The sequence below is a fragment of the Neohortaea acidophila genome (assembly GCF_010093505.1).
Source record: "Neohortaea acidophila strain CBS 113389 unplaced genomic scaffold BDY17scaffold_6, whole genome shotgun sequence".
Lineage (NCBI taxonomy): Eukaryota > Fungi > Ascomycota > Dothideomycetes > Mycosphaerellales > Teratosphaeriaceae > Neohortaea > Neohortaea acidophila.
The window spans coordinates 267,004-283,090 of NW_022985515.1; the positions used below are offsets into that span (position 1 = coordinate 267,004).

A 16,087-nucleotide genomic window follows, 5' to 3' on the forward strand; every position below is an offset into this window, starting at 1 on the left:
GGATCGAGGAGTAAGAATCCTCCTTCCTCGCTGGCGCAGGCGGGCGGTAGAGGCGGACTGGCTAGGAGTCAGAGCTTGGATGGACCACACCCGGTCTCTTCTTCCGCCAGTGCAGGAGTAGCTACAACGGGTGCTGATGTTGGTTCTGCAAGACCCAACTTCCATCGCCGACCCAGCAATCTTACGGAGAAGGATCTACGACGTGCGGCAGCTAGAGGAGGCGCGCCGGCCACGGAGGAAGAAGGCCTCGCCGAAGACGCAAGACAGCTGGGTCACATCAACCTAGAAGCCGGACTGGACATCAGTCTCAATATGGAGATTGACCAGCGCGATCCGCTGGGTGCTACGGAGAGGTATCGCTTGCTCGTGCCGGCGCTATGGTATACGGGGCCGCCGGATGTTAACGACAGCCGGATTAAGAGCAAACGTGGCACGCTCTTGGAGCGGTTGCGGAGTGGGAGGAGAAGTAATCGGCGATATGCAGGGGAAGAGGGAGACAGTAGGAGCCCGAGTCCTGATGCTGGTCTTCGGGGAACTGCTGGCTACGCGGCGACGGATGGAGCACTTGACAGACGCGCCAATGGTGTGTCGTCTGGCGCGCAACACGGCAGGGACGAGCACGCGGCGTCGTATGATCAGGGGTATAATCTTTCCGGCCCTCCGATTGGAATTCAGCATCAGCCTTTGCCGGTGTCATCTTCTCAGCAGCAACCCGAGAATCAGATGCCTTTCGGCCAGGACGGCCAGCAGCAGCAGCAACACAGTGATGATGATGAAGGCAGCGTCACTTCCGACGAGTATGTGGATGCGCCTGATCTGCAGCCTAACCGTCGCTTGAGCAAAGCTGAGCGGTTCTTTGGGATCGGCGATGCAGAGGGGCCGATAGCTGATCCCCCTCGCGGCGCTATAGGACGATGGGTTAGTCGCAAGGGAGGAAGAAGGGGGTGATGAGGAGGTGAGGAGAGGCGTGCAATGAATGTAATGACTGAATGGGATGAGGTGAATATACTTATGACGCAAAGATAATATACGATTCTGCTGATGAGCGAGGGCAAGTGAGGGCAAGTGAAGGGTGATGGTGTTGTGGTGTCACAGACAATGCCGTGGTGATGAGTGGCGTGGCGCGCGGATGACAAAACGCTTGGTCCATCAGCCTTACCACTCGCCGTTGACCTACACGTCCGCCCGCCAAACCCTCACCTGCACTCCCCGCCCACACGGCAACGAGTCCTCTTTTCTGCTCGTTCATCCCTCCACCTGCTTCTGCTTCCCCTCACAACTCGTCTTGATCCTTCTCCCCTCATCCCCTCATTCACACTTCTCTCTCATTCAACCACCTACCTACCCGCCCGTCAACTCGGCCTTGCCGTGCGTCAGTGACGTGAGTATGAGTGAGCTCAGCAACAACACAACGCCCACAACCGACGTGATGGATCTCACACACCTCTCCTCGAACATGGAGGGCGTCAACGAAGACCAGGCATCATCGCCCTCATCTCACCAGCACCCCGACAAGGATGTCTTCCCCTTCTTTCGTTTGCCCCGCGAGCTGCGTGACAACATCTACGACCTCGCCCTCGTCCCCAGGTCGGACTTTACCATTCAAAATCCCCGCCCGCAGCGTTGGGGCCCTCCGATGTCCCAGGAGGCATTCACGCCCACGAATGCAACCACGCCCGCCATGGCAACCACGTCCGGGGTCCCCGCCTGGTTCACGAATGAGTATGCTCAAGACAACGTGCCCATCTTTCCGCACGCGGATATCCGTCCTCCCCCCGGCGCCTTCCTTTCCCCCTTCCTTTCCTACGATGAACTCGTGCGCCTCCGTCCAAGCTTGCACGCGAGCGTCAACTTCCGTGCCAACGTCAACCTGCTGCTCACCAACAAGACGGTGAAGAACGAGTACGAGGCGCGTGCGAAGCTGGCCCTGACCCTCGTTTGTTCCCCACATCTCCCCCCCTCACCCACACTCACCTAACACGTCAAACAGGTCCTCAAAGATCACGAGAACTACGCCTTCCACCGCGTCAAGCTGCCCCCTCCAGCGCTCAAAGTGAAGCACGCCAAGTTCACCATCATCTTCTTCTGCCACGACTGCCGCATGCTGCCTCACTTCGGGCCCAACACGTGCCAAGCGGCGGTGGAGAGCGCGCGGCACCGCCTGTGGATCGAGAACTTGCTGCCGCAGCTCACGGAGCTTAAGACGCTCACCATCGACGCGCTGCTGTGCTTCCAAGGCTGGACGCCCGCGGACAAGAGCAAGCTGCTGTGCGAGGAGGTGCTGGAGGACAGGATCCCCAAGTTCTATGGCATGGATAAGTTCACGCGTCTCACGCTGTCGAAGTATGACTTCACGGCGCAGCCGGACTTGCAGGGGGAGAGGGTGAAGGTGTTGGAGTGGACGCCCAAGGGTGGTGAGGTGAAGGTTGGCGAGAAGAAGGAGGAGGAGAAGATGAAGGATGACACTGAGGGGCCCGTGAAGGAGAAGACCAAGACGAAGACGGGGACGGGGACGGTGAATGCGCATGGGGAGGAAGATGATGATGGTGATGGCGATGCGGACGTTGACGGAGATGACGATGGTAACGAAGCCAGCGGTGAGGACGAAGACGAGGACGGCACGGAAGCCATGAACGTCGACGAGGCTGACGCGAACGACGCCGGCAACGAAGAGGACGAGTACGACGCCGCGCTCTACGGTTTGAGCGCGTAAGATGGGAACAGGAGAAGCAGCTCCGACCGAGTGAACTGAGAACAAGAGAAGCTTTGGGCGAGTGAGATGGGAACATGAAAAGACGCCGCGCCGGCCTCTGGGGAGCATCAAGCTGATCGGACATCTTCGTCACTTTCGCTTGCTCCGCACGCCCATCCTTCTAGGACATTGGTGCTGCGCTTTCATTAGCTTGAGTCGTAGGGAAATCAATCATTGATGATTATGCTTCCCTTTTCCCTCTCCACTGTCTTTTCATTGCGTCCATATCGCCATAGTCGCGGTTCAGCCGTCGGTCTTGCTTGGAAGTCGATACATTTTCGCTTGACTCATAAATCCAGCACCCTCGCAATCTCTCACCTCATCTTTCACAAAATGAATATAACAACCTTTCAACACGAAAGAACACAACAAAACAACACGCTCATTAACTGACCCCAACAACTGATGAAACCCGAGCCGATACCCACCAGCATTCCATATCTCCAACACACCCCATTAACAACAACGCCAAATGCCGCCACCCACCTTCACCATCACCCCCGTCAGCACCCCAGCAGACCTCTCAGCAATCGCAACCCTCTTCAACTCCTACGCCACCGCCCTACAAATCGACCTAACCTTCCAATCCTTCGCCTCAGAACTCGCAAACCTCCCCGGAGCCTACTCTCCTCCCCGCAGAGGCGCGCTGCTCCTCGCGCGGGAAACGGGTACCGGAGCCGCGATGGGGTGTGTAGCGCTTCGTGCGCTCGGGGACGCGAACTGCAACACCGCCTTCGACTGCGCCGAGATGAAGCGGCTTTATGTTGCGCCTGCGGGCCGGGGACGCGGGGTGGGCAAGGCGCTGGCGGAAGCGGTGGTGAGCGAGGCGAAGGGGCTAGGGTATGAGGCTGTGAGACTTGATACGTTGCCTAACATGCATGCTGCGAGGGCGGTGTATGAGGGGATGGGTTTTAGGGAGATTGAAGGGTACTATGCGACGCCGATTGAGGGGACGATTTTTTTGGAGTTGAAGCTAAGGTGAGCTGGGGACTCTACATCCATCCGAACGCGCTGCTCCTCCTCGACGCCATCTTTGGCTTCTCTGCTGCAGGTGTCTCGACGACTGACTCTTGCTGCGACGACGATGTTGTACCGGACGGCACGACGCGGATGATTCGCTTCAACTCCTCCCGCCTCTTCTCCTCTTTGCTCTCTTTCCAGCTTTCCAGAAACCCGCCGAAAATACTGCTCTTCCTGCGCGGCCCGCCCGTCGGCGACTCTGGACTCTCCACGAGCGCTGCCCTGCTGGCGTCCAGTGGTCGAGCGGCCGTGGTGATGTGCGTATATATCGACGGATGCTGCCTCTCAGGCTTGGCTGGAGGTTTGAGGCCTGGGGAGACGACTCGGTCGAAGGTGGTTTTGGCGAGGTCGGACCAGCCTAGGTGGACGTTGGCTTTGGAAGTCGGAATAGAGTTGACGGGGCTGGAGGAGAGGTTGGATGAAATGGGAGAGATGGTGGCGATTGTGATGGGCTGGTAGCGCGCTGCTTCCTCGCCGTCAGAGTCGGTGGGCTTCGTGAGAAAACCAGCGTATCTGGCGGCGCCGTTGACAATGCGCTGGTGGAGGCGGGGACGCGAGGTATCTGTCGGACTCGTGTCCCTTGTTCTGCGCGGGGAGCCATCGCGAAGCACGTCTTCAGCTCGCTTGACTCGGAGGGGCGAGTGAGCCGCCCGAGCAGCGGCGCTCGCCAGTTGTCTGTCGTTGTTCGACAACACTGGCATGGGAGGGGCTTGGTCTCGCTTTGTCCGGGCTTTCCCTCCTGTCTTCGCCACTTTGCCTTTACGCGGTGCAACGTGAGGGTAGTAGGCAGACGCGCGGTTCTTTTGCGCGGCGCTCTTGGGTTTCGCTGTCTTCCGCATTGTCACCGGTAAATGGTACTGCGCAGCCCCCTCGTCAGCAGCCAAAGGTGGAGAAATCCGAATGGACCCGCTCGTGCTCATGCGTCGATGCGTGGCCGACTGAGGCGACGAGAAGGCCGTCGTTATTGACGTTGCATCATAAGAACTCTGGCTTGGAGAGCTTAGCTGGTAGGACGACAGCGACTGCTGCTCCTCCTCTTGTCGACTGCTGTAGACTTCTCCGGGAAGTTTGGCCGGCGGCTTTATCTGGAACAGAGGCCGTGGCACCAGTCTCATGTGGGCGCTTGTTTCGTCATCGGAGTGCGCGCTAGAAAGGCTGGGTGCAATGCTGGGGTATCTGCGTTGCTCTGGGGTGAGAGTGAGGAATTGCTCCGCGGGCCTTTGTGATCGGGTATCTTGGGTGGACGAGGCCTGCATGGAGTTCTGTTCACTCCTGGATGGAAAGCCTACATTCCTCGACCTTCTGCGGCCTCGTTCCATTGTTCGTCCTCGTTGGTCTGAGTCGACTCCAGGAGGTGTTTCATGGACATTCTGAAATGCCCAGTCCTGCCGAGCTGGCTTTATCTTCGCTGCTATCTCAGGAAACGAGTATCCGCTACCACCTTTCCATCCATCTGGAGATTTGAGAAGTGTGCGTCTCCTGCCCTGAGTGTCCACCAGAGTCGTCGGTGGACCAGGAAGCTGCGGAGAACCGGTGGGGAGGTTCGTGTTGACCAGCGCAATCCGCAAAGGCTCGTGAGATCGCGAGCGACCAGTCTTTTGCGCTCGATGCTCTTCGGGCAGAAGATGGGCAGCCCCAGGCGCATGTAGGGTAGCCATTGCCCTCTCCAAGGGCACCGTCTTCAGCGTCTTTCCGCCATTCTTGTTGAAGTAACCTCGAGGTACAGCGGTTGCTGACTGCGCCTTTTCCACCGCAAGTGGAGTTACGACCGGGCTGGCGATGGGCGACGGTGCATCGATCAAGGGACTGCATTTCCGCGGTTGAAGCGCAGGTGACGTGGACAGTTTCATCGCCAGATGTGGCGTGCTCGCGCTGTACGCCAGAGGTTGCAGAATCGGGAGCGGAGGCGCGGGTATGTCTGCAAAGTCCTCGCTGTGCCAGCTGACGGGGCGGCTGTACACGCTCGATGAGCGCCTTCCAACTGACCGCAGTGGGGTCCTCGAACGGGACGACGAGGGCGTTTGGTGTGTGGAGTGGAGTGGTGGAAGTGCTCTCTGCGTATCCAGTACGGGCGGTGTCCGCTTGACGAAAGTTTGGAAAGGCGGCGCGTCTTCCTCGCTGTAGGCCAGAGATGACACCGATGAGTTGGCGGTGGGCATGTAGGAGTGATTGAACCAGCGGTCGACTTGTGGCGAGGACATCTTTGCAGCTTGGAGGTACTTCTGGCGGAGTACTCTGCTGTGTGTCGAAGTGATAGTCAAGGTAAAGCAAGAGTGAAGCCCTGATGATGATGCTGTGCGGTAGTATACAGAAGTGGATTGACAAAGAAAAGACGACATTGTCCTTTTGCAGCAGAGACATGCCCCCACCACAAATGAAACAAAGAGCGTAATAGCCCCGGATGCGGCATGAGGGCGAGACACAGCAATATGCAAACGATGCGCCGTAGACCTAAGTGATGCACCATCGTGCACTGTGCGCATACCAGACCACGCGATGGTTCATGAACCGAGTTGTGTCTCTCCTCTCGAATGAGGCAGTTCGCATGTAGGAAGATAGAAGATCTGGAGCCAGAAACACGTTTGTGTCTCAAAAATAAGACTTACCATAGTCTCGATGTCTCGTCCCCACAACTATCAACATCGCCTCTGTACATTCTCATTCGATCTACCGTCGCAGAAAACGAGTGGATGCTGCTGTTCATTGTTCACGCGAAGACTGCGAGCTCGGGTATGCTGACGCCTTCCTTTCACCCGCCTGGAATGTTGAGGCCATCTGCTGTCATCTCGAGATCGGGAGCACGACAAGGTCTCCGACGACACGCTCGCGCGTGCATGTTTCAACAAACAACTGCACGAGAGGAAAGCAAAGCTCTCGACCGTCTTCGTGGACTTCTGGTGCGAATGGTTGTAGAACGCGAAGTGATGTCTCGGGCCACGGCCCAGCCGTGCTGATCGCCGGAATAGACAGTAAAAGCGGGTCTGGATTCACGTGCCAGGAATGCTGAGTAATGGAGATGTCGCTCGCCATGCAGGACTCGACTGTTGTGCGGGGAAGCATGACAGCTATAGAGATGTCGATTCGACGGGTTGGGTCGAGATTGCCCACACTGGCCAAGACTCGTAGAAAAGGGTGGAGAGCACAGATGAAGGAGATCCGAAGAGTTCGCCCATAAATTGCAACATCTGGGTTATCAAAAGAGGAAATTCGCAGCAAGCGGCAGGGCGATATAGACGCAGCGCCAAAGAGAAAAACACACTCAAGTCATCACGACACACTCATCAATTGTCTCCCGTCGCAACTTTGCCCTCGCTCAGCACGCCCGCACCCTTCTCGGACTCCATAATGGTCACCGGGTTCTCCTCGACGGCTCCGTGGATCGGCGCCCGGTGCACGCGCACCGCCTCCGAATTTCGAATGGCAGACTGCAACGCGCTCATCAAGTCGAGGTGGAAGAAGGGGCGGTTGAGCCCATGCACGGCGGCCGTGCGCGTCGTGCCGCCGTACGCCTTGCTCTTCTCAATGTCGTTGATGCCGTTGCTGCTGCCCTCGCTGGCGCCAATGCTGTCCACATCGCGGTGCGGCACCTTGCCCTCCTCCGTCTCGCGAATGGTGTCGCGGCGCTGGTTCTCCTCGACCTCGGCGGCCTCGGCGGCGTTGCGGATCTCGGCGATGGAGAAGATGGGCTTCCAGCGCTTGAAGTGCGGGTCGCCGGCGGGCGTGGCGTAGCCGAACCCGGCTGCGGCCAGGGCGCGCTTCGTCCAGCGGCTCTTGATGTTGGCAAAGTGCCATTGCACGCGGTCCGGGTCGGCGTAGCGGTCGAGCTGGTTGCGGACGTCGATGAGGTTCTGGATGGAGGTGACGTCGACATTGTTGATTGCGGCAAAGTCCAGGATGATGGCCTTGAGCGTGGGCCGGGTGTCGTTCATGTCGACTTCTTGGCCCTTGCGTGGACCCGGGTCGTTCCATGGACGGTCGCCTGGGCGCTTGTAGGTGTTCGGGTTGGTCTTTTGTGTGTGTACAAAGATGGTGCGGGTGAGTTGGTCGAGGTAATGGTTGGCGTTGGGGTAGTTGAAGCCCTCCGAGAATCGGTAGATGAAGATTCCGGGGTACGGTTGCTCAGGGTGGATGTCCGGGTTGCTGCCATCCGAAGACTCGATGGGCAGGAAGATCGTCCGATCGGAAAGACCACCGACTTGCTTGGAATCCTCGTTGTGACCCTCCGGACCTGCGATGTGCTGGTCGCCGACGACAGAGTGCACCTTGACGGTGCCGAGGAAGGTGCCCTTGGCCTTGAAGACACGCCAGAGGAAGAGCGCCAAGGAGGTGGTGATGACGACGTAGACACCATACTCGATGGTGGTGAAGATGATGACCAGGACACCGGCGAAGAAGATTGGCACTTCGAGGGGAGATGTTCTCCAGAACTGGTAAACCACGTTCGGAGGGGTGATCAAGTCGCCGACAGCGTGGATGATGATGGCCGCCAGACCGGCGTTTGGAATGTAGAAGAAGACCGGGGGCAGGGCGTAGATCGCCAGCAGCACGACGACAGCGGTGATGACGCCAGCAAAGGGCGTGCGCACGCCGGCCTTCGATTTGATGGCTGTGCGGGAGAAGGAACCGGTGGCTGGGTAGCCACCCAGGAACGGCCCAAGGAGGTTGGTGACTCCAATGGCCACGAGCTCTTGCGAGGGATTGATGGTGTAATTGTTGACCCGCCCGAATGACTTGGCAATAGCAATGTGCTCGATGAGGAGGACGATGACAGCGGCGGGAAGGTAGCTCGAGAACAGGCTGACGATGTGGGAGTTGATCTTGGGAACGCCGGCAGCCTGGAAACCACGAGGCACGGGACCAAGGATCGCCCAGTGATCTTTCGCGATTTCTTTGGCAGCATCGGCAGTGCGGGGATAGCTGAGGAGAGACAGGGCGCTGCACATGACGTAGAAGAGGAGGACAACGGCGACACGCAAGGTGCCGATGATGAACCACATCTTCTGGCGGTGTGGCTGCTTCTTCGCCATGCGGTTGCAGATCCATCGCCAGAGGTAGAGAGAGAACAAGGCCGTGATGCCCAGAGCAGCATCAAGCTTGGCGTCGGGCAAGTACTTCAACGTGTTGATGATGACCTTGTAAGTCTGTGCTCGGGTGTTGAAATCGGCATTGACCGTCTCGCCAAGCAGATTCGGTACCTGTCCAGCAGCAATGTTGATGGCGGAGCCGGTCATGAAGGCACAGATGGCGACAAGGGGGATGAACTCGACCAGCCATCCCAGGCGGATCAAGCCAATAGCGCAGACGATGCCTCCGACGACAACTGCGAGAGCTTCGGCCAGAATCTCGGGAGGGAAGCAAGTGCCAGACGTGACGCCCTTCGAGCTGACGTGGCAGGTAGGATCGGCAGCCCAGACTTGAGAGACGATTTCACCGACAAGTTTGGACATGACGGCGACCGGCTGTAAACAAGGTGTCAGCGTCACGATCTCGTACCGGCTGCGTGAAATCGAATGCTTGACTTACGCCGATGGTGATGTCCTTGGAAGTGGCAAAGAACCAGTAGATCAGAACGCCCATGAAGGAGGAGTACAGTCCGTACTGCGGGGGCAGTTGGGCGAGCTTCGCATAGGACATGCCCTGCGGCACAACCACTGCGCCGATGGTGATACCGGCAATCAGATCACCGATGAGCCATTGGACGTTGTAGCGATGAATCCAGCTCAAGAAGGGAAAGAGGCTCCACGCGTAGTTGATGAGCTGACGGCCGCTAGGAATGACAGACCGGACCCATTCAATGGCGTGCGGCTCCTCCTCGAGATAGTCGTCGGCGCTGTTGATAGAGTAGGTGGAATCGCCAGGCGTGGCGCCGGGGGCCGCGGTGGGATTCCGGTAGTCAAGCTTGATACCAAGGCCCTTTGCCAGAGCATGGCCAACCTTGGTGCTCGTTGGCTCCGACATGGCTGAACGACAGATGGACAAAAGCGTGTCGCACACAAAGGGTTTCCACGAGAGCAGTGGGGCGAGGGCGCGCGCGCTTTATATGAAGGCTCGCGCACAATTGCCAACATGCAAACCAATGCGTAGAGATCTGCGCTAACCGGGAGAGTAGGCACGACAGACCCACGCTAGAAGGACTCGGGTGGTCGAGGTGCTCAACGGAAGTGGGCTGTCAACCAAACGGAACCAAAAACAACTAGGCGAGACCCCTCCACAAAACTTCACACCCGGTCCAACGCCAAGCAGGAGCCGGCCTCGGAGATGCACGATCCTCGTCGAGGCGCGAGGATTCCGACACACCGACCTGTGTGGCAATGGAGGTGATGATCTTATGATGTCGTGCTTGACGACGCGGCTCAGATCGCACGCAATTGGCAGCCGGGCGGTCTGGCGTGATCGAGGCGAGTCGAGCACGTTTGCATGGGATCACCGTCGCAAGATCTCCGAGCGTTTGGTGGAATCACGCTGTTACAAGCAAAAGGGGTCTCGCATGGCTTCGCGCGCCGAGAGAATAGTACTCGGTGAAGCGGCGATTTAGCGAAACGTGGGCAGATCGCACTCGCCATCCTGCGTGGACGTCGCAAGGCGATGCCGTCTCGTGGGCCGGTAGCGTATGTCGTGATTGTCGTTAAGCCTGATTCGGCAGGCGATGCCCCACGCGGGCTCTGCCGTGCGCGAATCACGGTGGCTTGGGAAGGCGTGCTGGAAGCCTTGCGGATCGCAGGCCCGCAGCCAAGCAACACCCTGCTTGCATGGCAAGAATACTCTTCCCCCAGGCACATTTGCCGTTCTCAACCTGCAAATCTAGATGGCTCGTCGCGCTGCCACAATCGACGCCCCCTTCCACATTCCTCTTTCGGAGATGCGGATCCGGCGCCTCACGTGCTTGCTTGCCACCTGCAGGACTCCGGCGGCGTCATCTAGACTCTCCTTCGCACAGAACTGCGTCATCTGGTTGGTTCGGCGCTGCTCGATGCGCACCACGCTACTTTTAACCTCATATACTTTCATGCACATCGCTGTGCCACCCTCGCCATTTCCCGTTCCCGCTCTCTCCGGTGCCACTCCCCGCCTTCGGGGCAAACTCGGCACCTTTGCAACCGCCGTCGCTGTTCTGGACTCGGGCTTTCGATGATCGATGGCGCATTGCAACATCTCCGTGGTGTTGCCCATGCCTTGCGCCATTTCAGACGTCGGTCTCTTCGCGTCGAACACAGGACCGAGGCTCCGAAATTCACCTCTCACAAAATGATAGCGTTTGTGTTTGTTTGTTCGTTCATTGAGTCGTGTAGAGCACGTTTGGAGTATCGTAGCTTACTTGGCTCCAACACGCTCGATGCGATCAGCTACACGTGGTCGAGAAGACGGGGGATACTGGCCTCACCGTCTACTCACCTCTGTACCCTACGCGTGCCAGGCCACGAAAGGCAGCGTCAACGAGGTCACGCTTGTCGTTGGATGGCTCGGAGACTGCACTACTCACCCTGAGTACGCACAATCAGAAACTGCCTAATGAGCAGCGCGCCGAAAGGTGCTCCGTAGAGCGATCTCGGATATAATGCCTGTGCCTGATCATATGCACTCGGGCTTCAGGAAGGTATGGCGGTACATTGGCCAGGAACGCGCGAAACTGGCCCGGAGTTTGAAGTACGGCCAAGGCTGATCGCGTACCGCTGGCTGTTCAGCACGTCCTGTCGTTTCTGCTCATATGGTCAACAAGGCGGCTACATCACATCTATCGTAAATTAGAGGTCAGATGTAGTTGAGCTGTTCCACAGACTCCAAACAAGTCCAAAGCACAAAGATGGTAGTGCATCTTCTGCCGGTTTCGCCACCTTCTCGGCGTCTTACAGATCCTGTGACAACTTATCAGAGGCGTCCAAAGCCCGACCAATATTTGAGCAATGAAGCACGGTACAAAAGGATTGTAGGGTACGAGACGCACAAGACGCGATATGTGAAGTGGTCGAACGAAGACGAGTAGAAGACGGTAAAGTCACGTAGTGTTATGCCACGACTTTTGTCACCATCACGAGATCGCGGGGCCGGAGGCGTGCCAACCCCAGAAACTCTATTTTCACGACCTCTTCGCGTCAACACCGCACCAGAGCCGCTGCGAACAAACACATCCAGCCTCTTGCTTCCATTGTCGGGCAGCCTTCCAATATGACACACCTCGATCTTTTCTTGCAAAAGGGCCCGTTGAGTGGGAATGTGGTGCCCGGCCTGGAAGAATTGCGCCGCATCGTTCTGCTCGACGGCATCCCTTCCAATAACGATGGCATGGTGCGTCCTCACGTGTCGTCCGCCTCATATTTGACACAGACTGACGACAAATATCGTACAGTCCGAGCTACGTATTTACATCTGGCTTATCCTGCTGAACGCGCCGCCGCTGAGAACGAACGTCTACCTCGATCTCGTGGGCCAAGGAGCGTCTCCGGCCTACTCGAAAATCCGCGACGACACGTTTCGCACTCTAACCACCGACCCGCTCTTCCGGAGGCGCGTGTCGGAAAATAGTCTCACGCGCGTGCTCAACGCCATAGCATGGAAGCTGCACGACGCCAATGAGGCGAGGGTGAATGGCTGGATGTCGCCGCCGACGCTGGACGTGCCTCGCAGCCTCGACGGCACGAGCGACATCTTCCACTCGCCTAATTCCGTCAGCGGAAGGAATGCTGGAGCAGGCTCGGTTATGGGGACTGAAGGCTCCGAAGCAGGCGATGTCCCCTCTGTAGCCCTTGGAAGTGTTGGCTATGTGCAGGGCATGAACGTCATGGCCGCGCCGTTTCTGTACACTGCGAAAAGCGAGGTGGAGGCTTTTGCCGCCTTCGATCGCTACATCAACAACGAGTGTCCCGGTTACGTCAGAGGGAGTATGGAGGGTGTGCACAAAGGTGTCGCTCTCGTGGATCAAATCCTCGGCATCGTCGATCCCAAGCTGGCAGCCCATCTGCAATCCAAAGGCATGAAGGCGGAAATCTATGCATTCCCCAGCGTGCTCACCCTCTGCGCATGCACTCCACCACTGCCGGAAGTGCTACGATTGTGGGACTTTCTTTTCGCCTACGGCTCGCATCTCAACTTGCTCTGTATTGTATCGCAGCTTGTGTTGATGCGGGATCAGCTGTTCAACAGCCAGAGGTGGGTTTCCAAAGAAGCGTCTCCAACAATCAACCTTCCGAGCTAACGAAGTACAGCCCAAAGCCTGATTTCAAGCCATTGAGAGCGCAGCAAGTCATCGATCTCACAGTCAACTTTGCGCGAAAAATCCCGAACGAGCTGTACGAACAAATGCTCGTCCATGCTAAATGAAGGTTCTGCGAATGACGATATTTCACGGCTGATCATCATACGTAACTCATGGTCGCATGCGAACTTCGCTTGCCAGAGCATGGCAAAGCTCGACCTTCACGCCAGCGCCCGACAAGACATCAATCCACATGCGCTGCGTATCACTCAAACGGTCATTTTCGCTCTTGACCTCTGCGAACATGACCTCGCCACTGGATGACCCCTTCGAGTCGTCACCACTCCCATCGACCTTCCAGAGGAAGAGGTCTGGAACTCCGCCACCCCGTTGCGCGTACTCCTGTGCCATCACCTTCATCACCGAGCTAAGCGCAGCCGGGGCAAAAGCCGAAGCAATCTCGAGCAAGTCCGCCAACGCAAAAGACCAATCCAATCCAACAACACAAGTCTGACGCTCGAAATGTTCACTCCAGACATTCTGGATAAGCTTCGGCGCATCGCCATTGGAAATCTCATTCAGCCGCGCATTCACTTCGGACATGCGACTGGGGTAAAAGACGTCCGTGTGCAAGTCCAGCGGGCACGTCTGGAACTCGGTCTGGAAGACGTTGGGGATGTAGACGAAAAGGACGTCGTAGAAGAGGTATGCGAAGAGGGTGCGCAGGATCCCACCCTCCGAATGATAGCCCTTCCAGCCTAGAGCGCGATAGCTGGAGAGACACATTTCTTCGACCGAGCATTCCCCTTCCACGTGTGTTTCTTCACCAGTTTCGGGGTCAGTGATGGATTTGAGGGCAGGGTCAAGCCAGATCGTCTTTGCACCTCGCCTGTCCGGCTTAGCAGGCTGTTGATCACTGTTGCGTCTACTACCGTTTGCCGCATTGTGCGACGGCTCGATTCGAACTCCATAGAACGTACGCTCGGAAGGCTTCGTAAGCCTCACATGGCCGAAGTCGTGCTGTTCGCGCTTCGGCAGCTTCAGCGCTTTCTCCAATTTGAGCGTGCGCTTCTCGAGATCATGGTGGAAAATGAGATGCGTCAGTTGATCCTCCAGCCCGCCCTCACACGTCGACAAGGCCACGCGCCTCCAGTGCTTCTTCTTGCTCTCGATGTCTTGGCACTCTGGCGGAGACGGGAGGTGCAGATGCATGTAATGCTCTTCCAGCAACGCCTTGCGCTGATACCAATCGCCTCTCCGGCTCGTGTGGAACAAGCGTTGGTCCAGCAGCTCATACAGCAGCTCGTACTCGCGCTTGTGGTCCTTGAACTTGCCGCGCACGTACGCGCCTTTGTGCAGGATGCGCGTGTAGACCCATGCGGGGTTCAGGCGGCGCAGGTAGGCGCCTTCGCCGCTGCTGTAGATGCTGTCTTCTTTGCTCTGCTCGGCGGCGAGCAGCGCCTTCCAACGCGGGTGGATTTCTTCCGCGATGTCGATGACGAGCCGGAGATCTTCTGGGCTTGGTGGGCCGTTGAACTCGAGGATGTTGTCGATGCGGAACTGGGTTCTGATTGAAGCCTCGAATTCGAGGAGCAGAGAGCGCGAGGAGAAGATGTTGGCGGAGCGGGATACGATGTATGGTGGGAAGTTGCGGCGGGCGATTCGGGCGAGGATGATGATGGTGAGGGACTTTTCAGTCCATTCGGATGAGCGGTAGAAGACGAGGTGAACTCGTTCGAAGAGTCGCAAGGTTGACAGTGATAGACGGATACACGGGCCAGTCTCTTCTAGGATCTTGTTGACGAAGTAGGCATCCCTGTTCTCGGCTCTCCCGGGAGTGCACTCACGGCTATCGGCAGAAGCTGTGGAAGTGGTACTCTCAGTGGTGTCAGAGCGCTTCAACGACTGGAAGCCCAAGCCCGTCTGTTTTCCACTGGTCTTTCGAAACGCTCGCAACAATCCTTTCTTATTCTTGCCCTGGACTTTGGCGTCTTTGGCAAACGCTTTCAGCTCGTCGAGGAGAAGTAACGAGGAGGCTTCTTCGAGGTCTTTGATGCAGTCCTGCGAATTGTCGGCGAATGTGAAGGCCTCTCCAAAGGACACATCGGATGAAGATTCCTGTTCACCGGCGTGGATTTCGGGCGCCGTTGGTTGCACAGGCAAGGTTCGTGGGGCTTGTAAATCCTCCACGGCTTGCTGCAAGTCTGCAATGTCGCTGTGATATCCCAGCCGATTGATGCGGTGCCAAGCAGAGGTCTTGCGCAGGAACAGCCTGACGTAGAGATATTGCGCCTCGTAGCTCGATTGGCGCCATTGGTCAAAGATGGCATGCTCCGCGGCGTCGAACAAATGCGACTCGTCTTCAAGGACGGTGTCCAACGCGAGGTTGAACGCATCCACGTAGATCGAGCTCTTTCCCTGAACCCAGTTCTTGCCATCGAACCGTTCCTTTAGGCCTAGTTCTGCTCGCTCGGCCGCTCTGGAAGCCTCATAAGCCTCGATGGCCTCTTTGTCGGTCCGCACTGCAGGCAGCGCAGTCTCGAGTTCTGTCTGTCTACTCTTGCGCTCCTCTTCTTCTTGCAGATCATTGGCGTCGCTCTCGGCATCAGAATCCGAGATGATGTCCTTTTGCGGTCGCCTTCTCGGCGTGGCATTGTGACGAATGTGCACATAGTCTGAGGAGGTGTGCTTTCGTCGTTTCGCCGGCGGCGTTTCGAAGTTGTCGTCATTGTCGGCGTGCAAACCGATGGCGTTTGGCTGCTGCACCCCCTTACCGAGCATGGCATTATGCTTCGAAGGACTGCTCGGATGTAGCATTGTCCGATGTGGCGGTGATGTACATGATGATGTGGTCGTAGCAGGCGGCAGAGGCGTGGCGCGTGGGAGCGAGCTCGAGCTTGTCACGACACTGTAGCGAAAGCACGTGCCATACAATTTGGGCCAGGCTTCACGTGACCGGGGGCGCGGCGGAGAAAAGGGCGCTACAGGTCCCTCCCCAAGGGCACGCTATATAAGACTAGTACCTTATTTGAACCGTGAGGCTGCTGCACGCACTCCCTCAGGTATGAGATTGGTGCTGCCAAAGATCAAAGTAGCGCCGATTCATTGGAAATTGATTGTTTCTT

The 16,087-nt window shown here is 57.4% G+C and overlaps 6 protein-coding genes across 6 annotated transcripts; 3 read left to right on the forward strand and 3 right to left on the reverse strand.

Annotated features, from left to right (window-relative positions):
• Positions 1–1,456: 1,456 nt before the first annotated feature.
• On the forward strand, positions 1,457–2,713 carry BDY17DRAFT_324629 (uncharacterized protein; the record flags this gene model as incomplete). Its single annotated transcript, XM_033737230.1, has 2 exons — positions 1,457–1,936; positions 1,991–2,713. The coding sequence occupies 2 exons, from the start codon at positions 1,457–1,459 to the stop codon at positions 2,711–2,713; spliced, it is 1,203 nt and encodes a 400-aa protein (XP_033588910.1).
• Positions 2,714–3,224: 511 nt separating this feature from the next.
• Positions 3,225–3,734, forward strand: BDY17DRAFT_310851 (acetyltransferase; the record flags this gene model as incomplete). The annotated part of the gene is made up of 1 exon (XM_033735482.1): positions 3,225–3,734. The coding sequence occupies one exon, from the start codon at positions 3,225–3,227 to the stop codon at positions 3,732–3,734; it is 510 nt and encodes a 169-aa protein (XP_033588911.1).
• A 10-nt stretch (positions 3,735–3,744) lies between these two features.
• On the reverse strand, positions 3,745–5,973 carry BDY17DRAFT_324631 (uncharacterized protein; the record flags this gene model as incomplete). The annotated part of the gene is made up of 1 exon (XM_033737231.1): positions 3,745–5,973. The coding sequence occupies one exon, from the start codon at positions 5,971–5,973 to the stop codon at positions 3,745–3,747; it is 2,229 nt and encodes a 742-aa protein (XP_033588912.1).
• Positions 5,974–7,053: 1,080 nt separating this feature from the next.
• BDY17DRAFT_251332 (sulfate transporter family-domain-containing protein) lies at positions 7,054–9,730 on the reverse strand (the record flags this gene model as incomplete). The annotated part of the gene is made up of 2 exons (XM_033731161.1): positions 7,054–9,231; positions 9,296–9,730. The coding sequence occupies 2 exons, from the start codon at positions 9,728–9,730 to the stop codon at positions 7,054–7,056; spliced, it is 2,613 nt and encodes an 870-aa protein (XP_033588913.1).
• Positions 9,731–11,935: 2,205 nt separating this feature from the next.
• On the forward strand, positions 11,936–13,087 carry BDY17DRAFT_251814 (rab-GTPase-TBC domain-containing protein; the record flags this gene model as incomplete). Its single annotated transcript, XM_033731202.1, has 3 exons — positions 11,936–12,055; positions 12,117–12,916; positions 12,973–13,087. 3 exons carry the CDS (start codon positions 11,936–11,938, stop codon positions 13,085–13,087), a joined length of 1,035 nt encoding a protein of 344 aa, XP_033588914.1.
• A 46-nt stretch (positions 13,088–13,133) lies between these two features.
• Positions 13,134–15,779, reverse strand: BDY17DRAFT_252137 (uncharacterized protein; the record flags this gene model as incomplete). Its single annotated transcript, XM_033731227.1, has 1 exon — positions 13,134–15,779. One exon carries the CDS (start codon positions 15,777–15,779, stop codon positions 13,134–13,136), a length of 2,646 nt encoding a protein of 881 aa, XP_033588915.1.
• Positions 15,780–16,087: the final 308 nt, after the last annotated feature.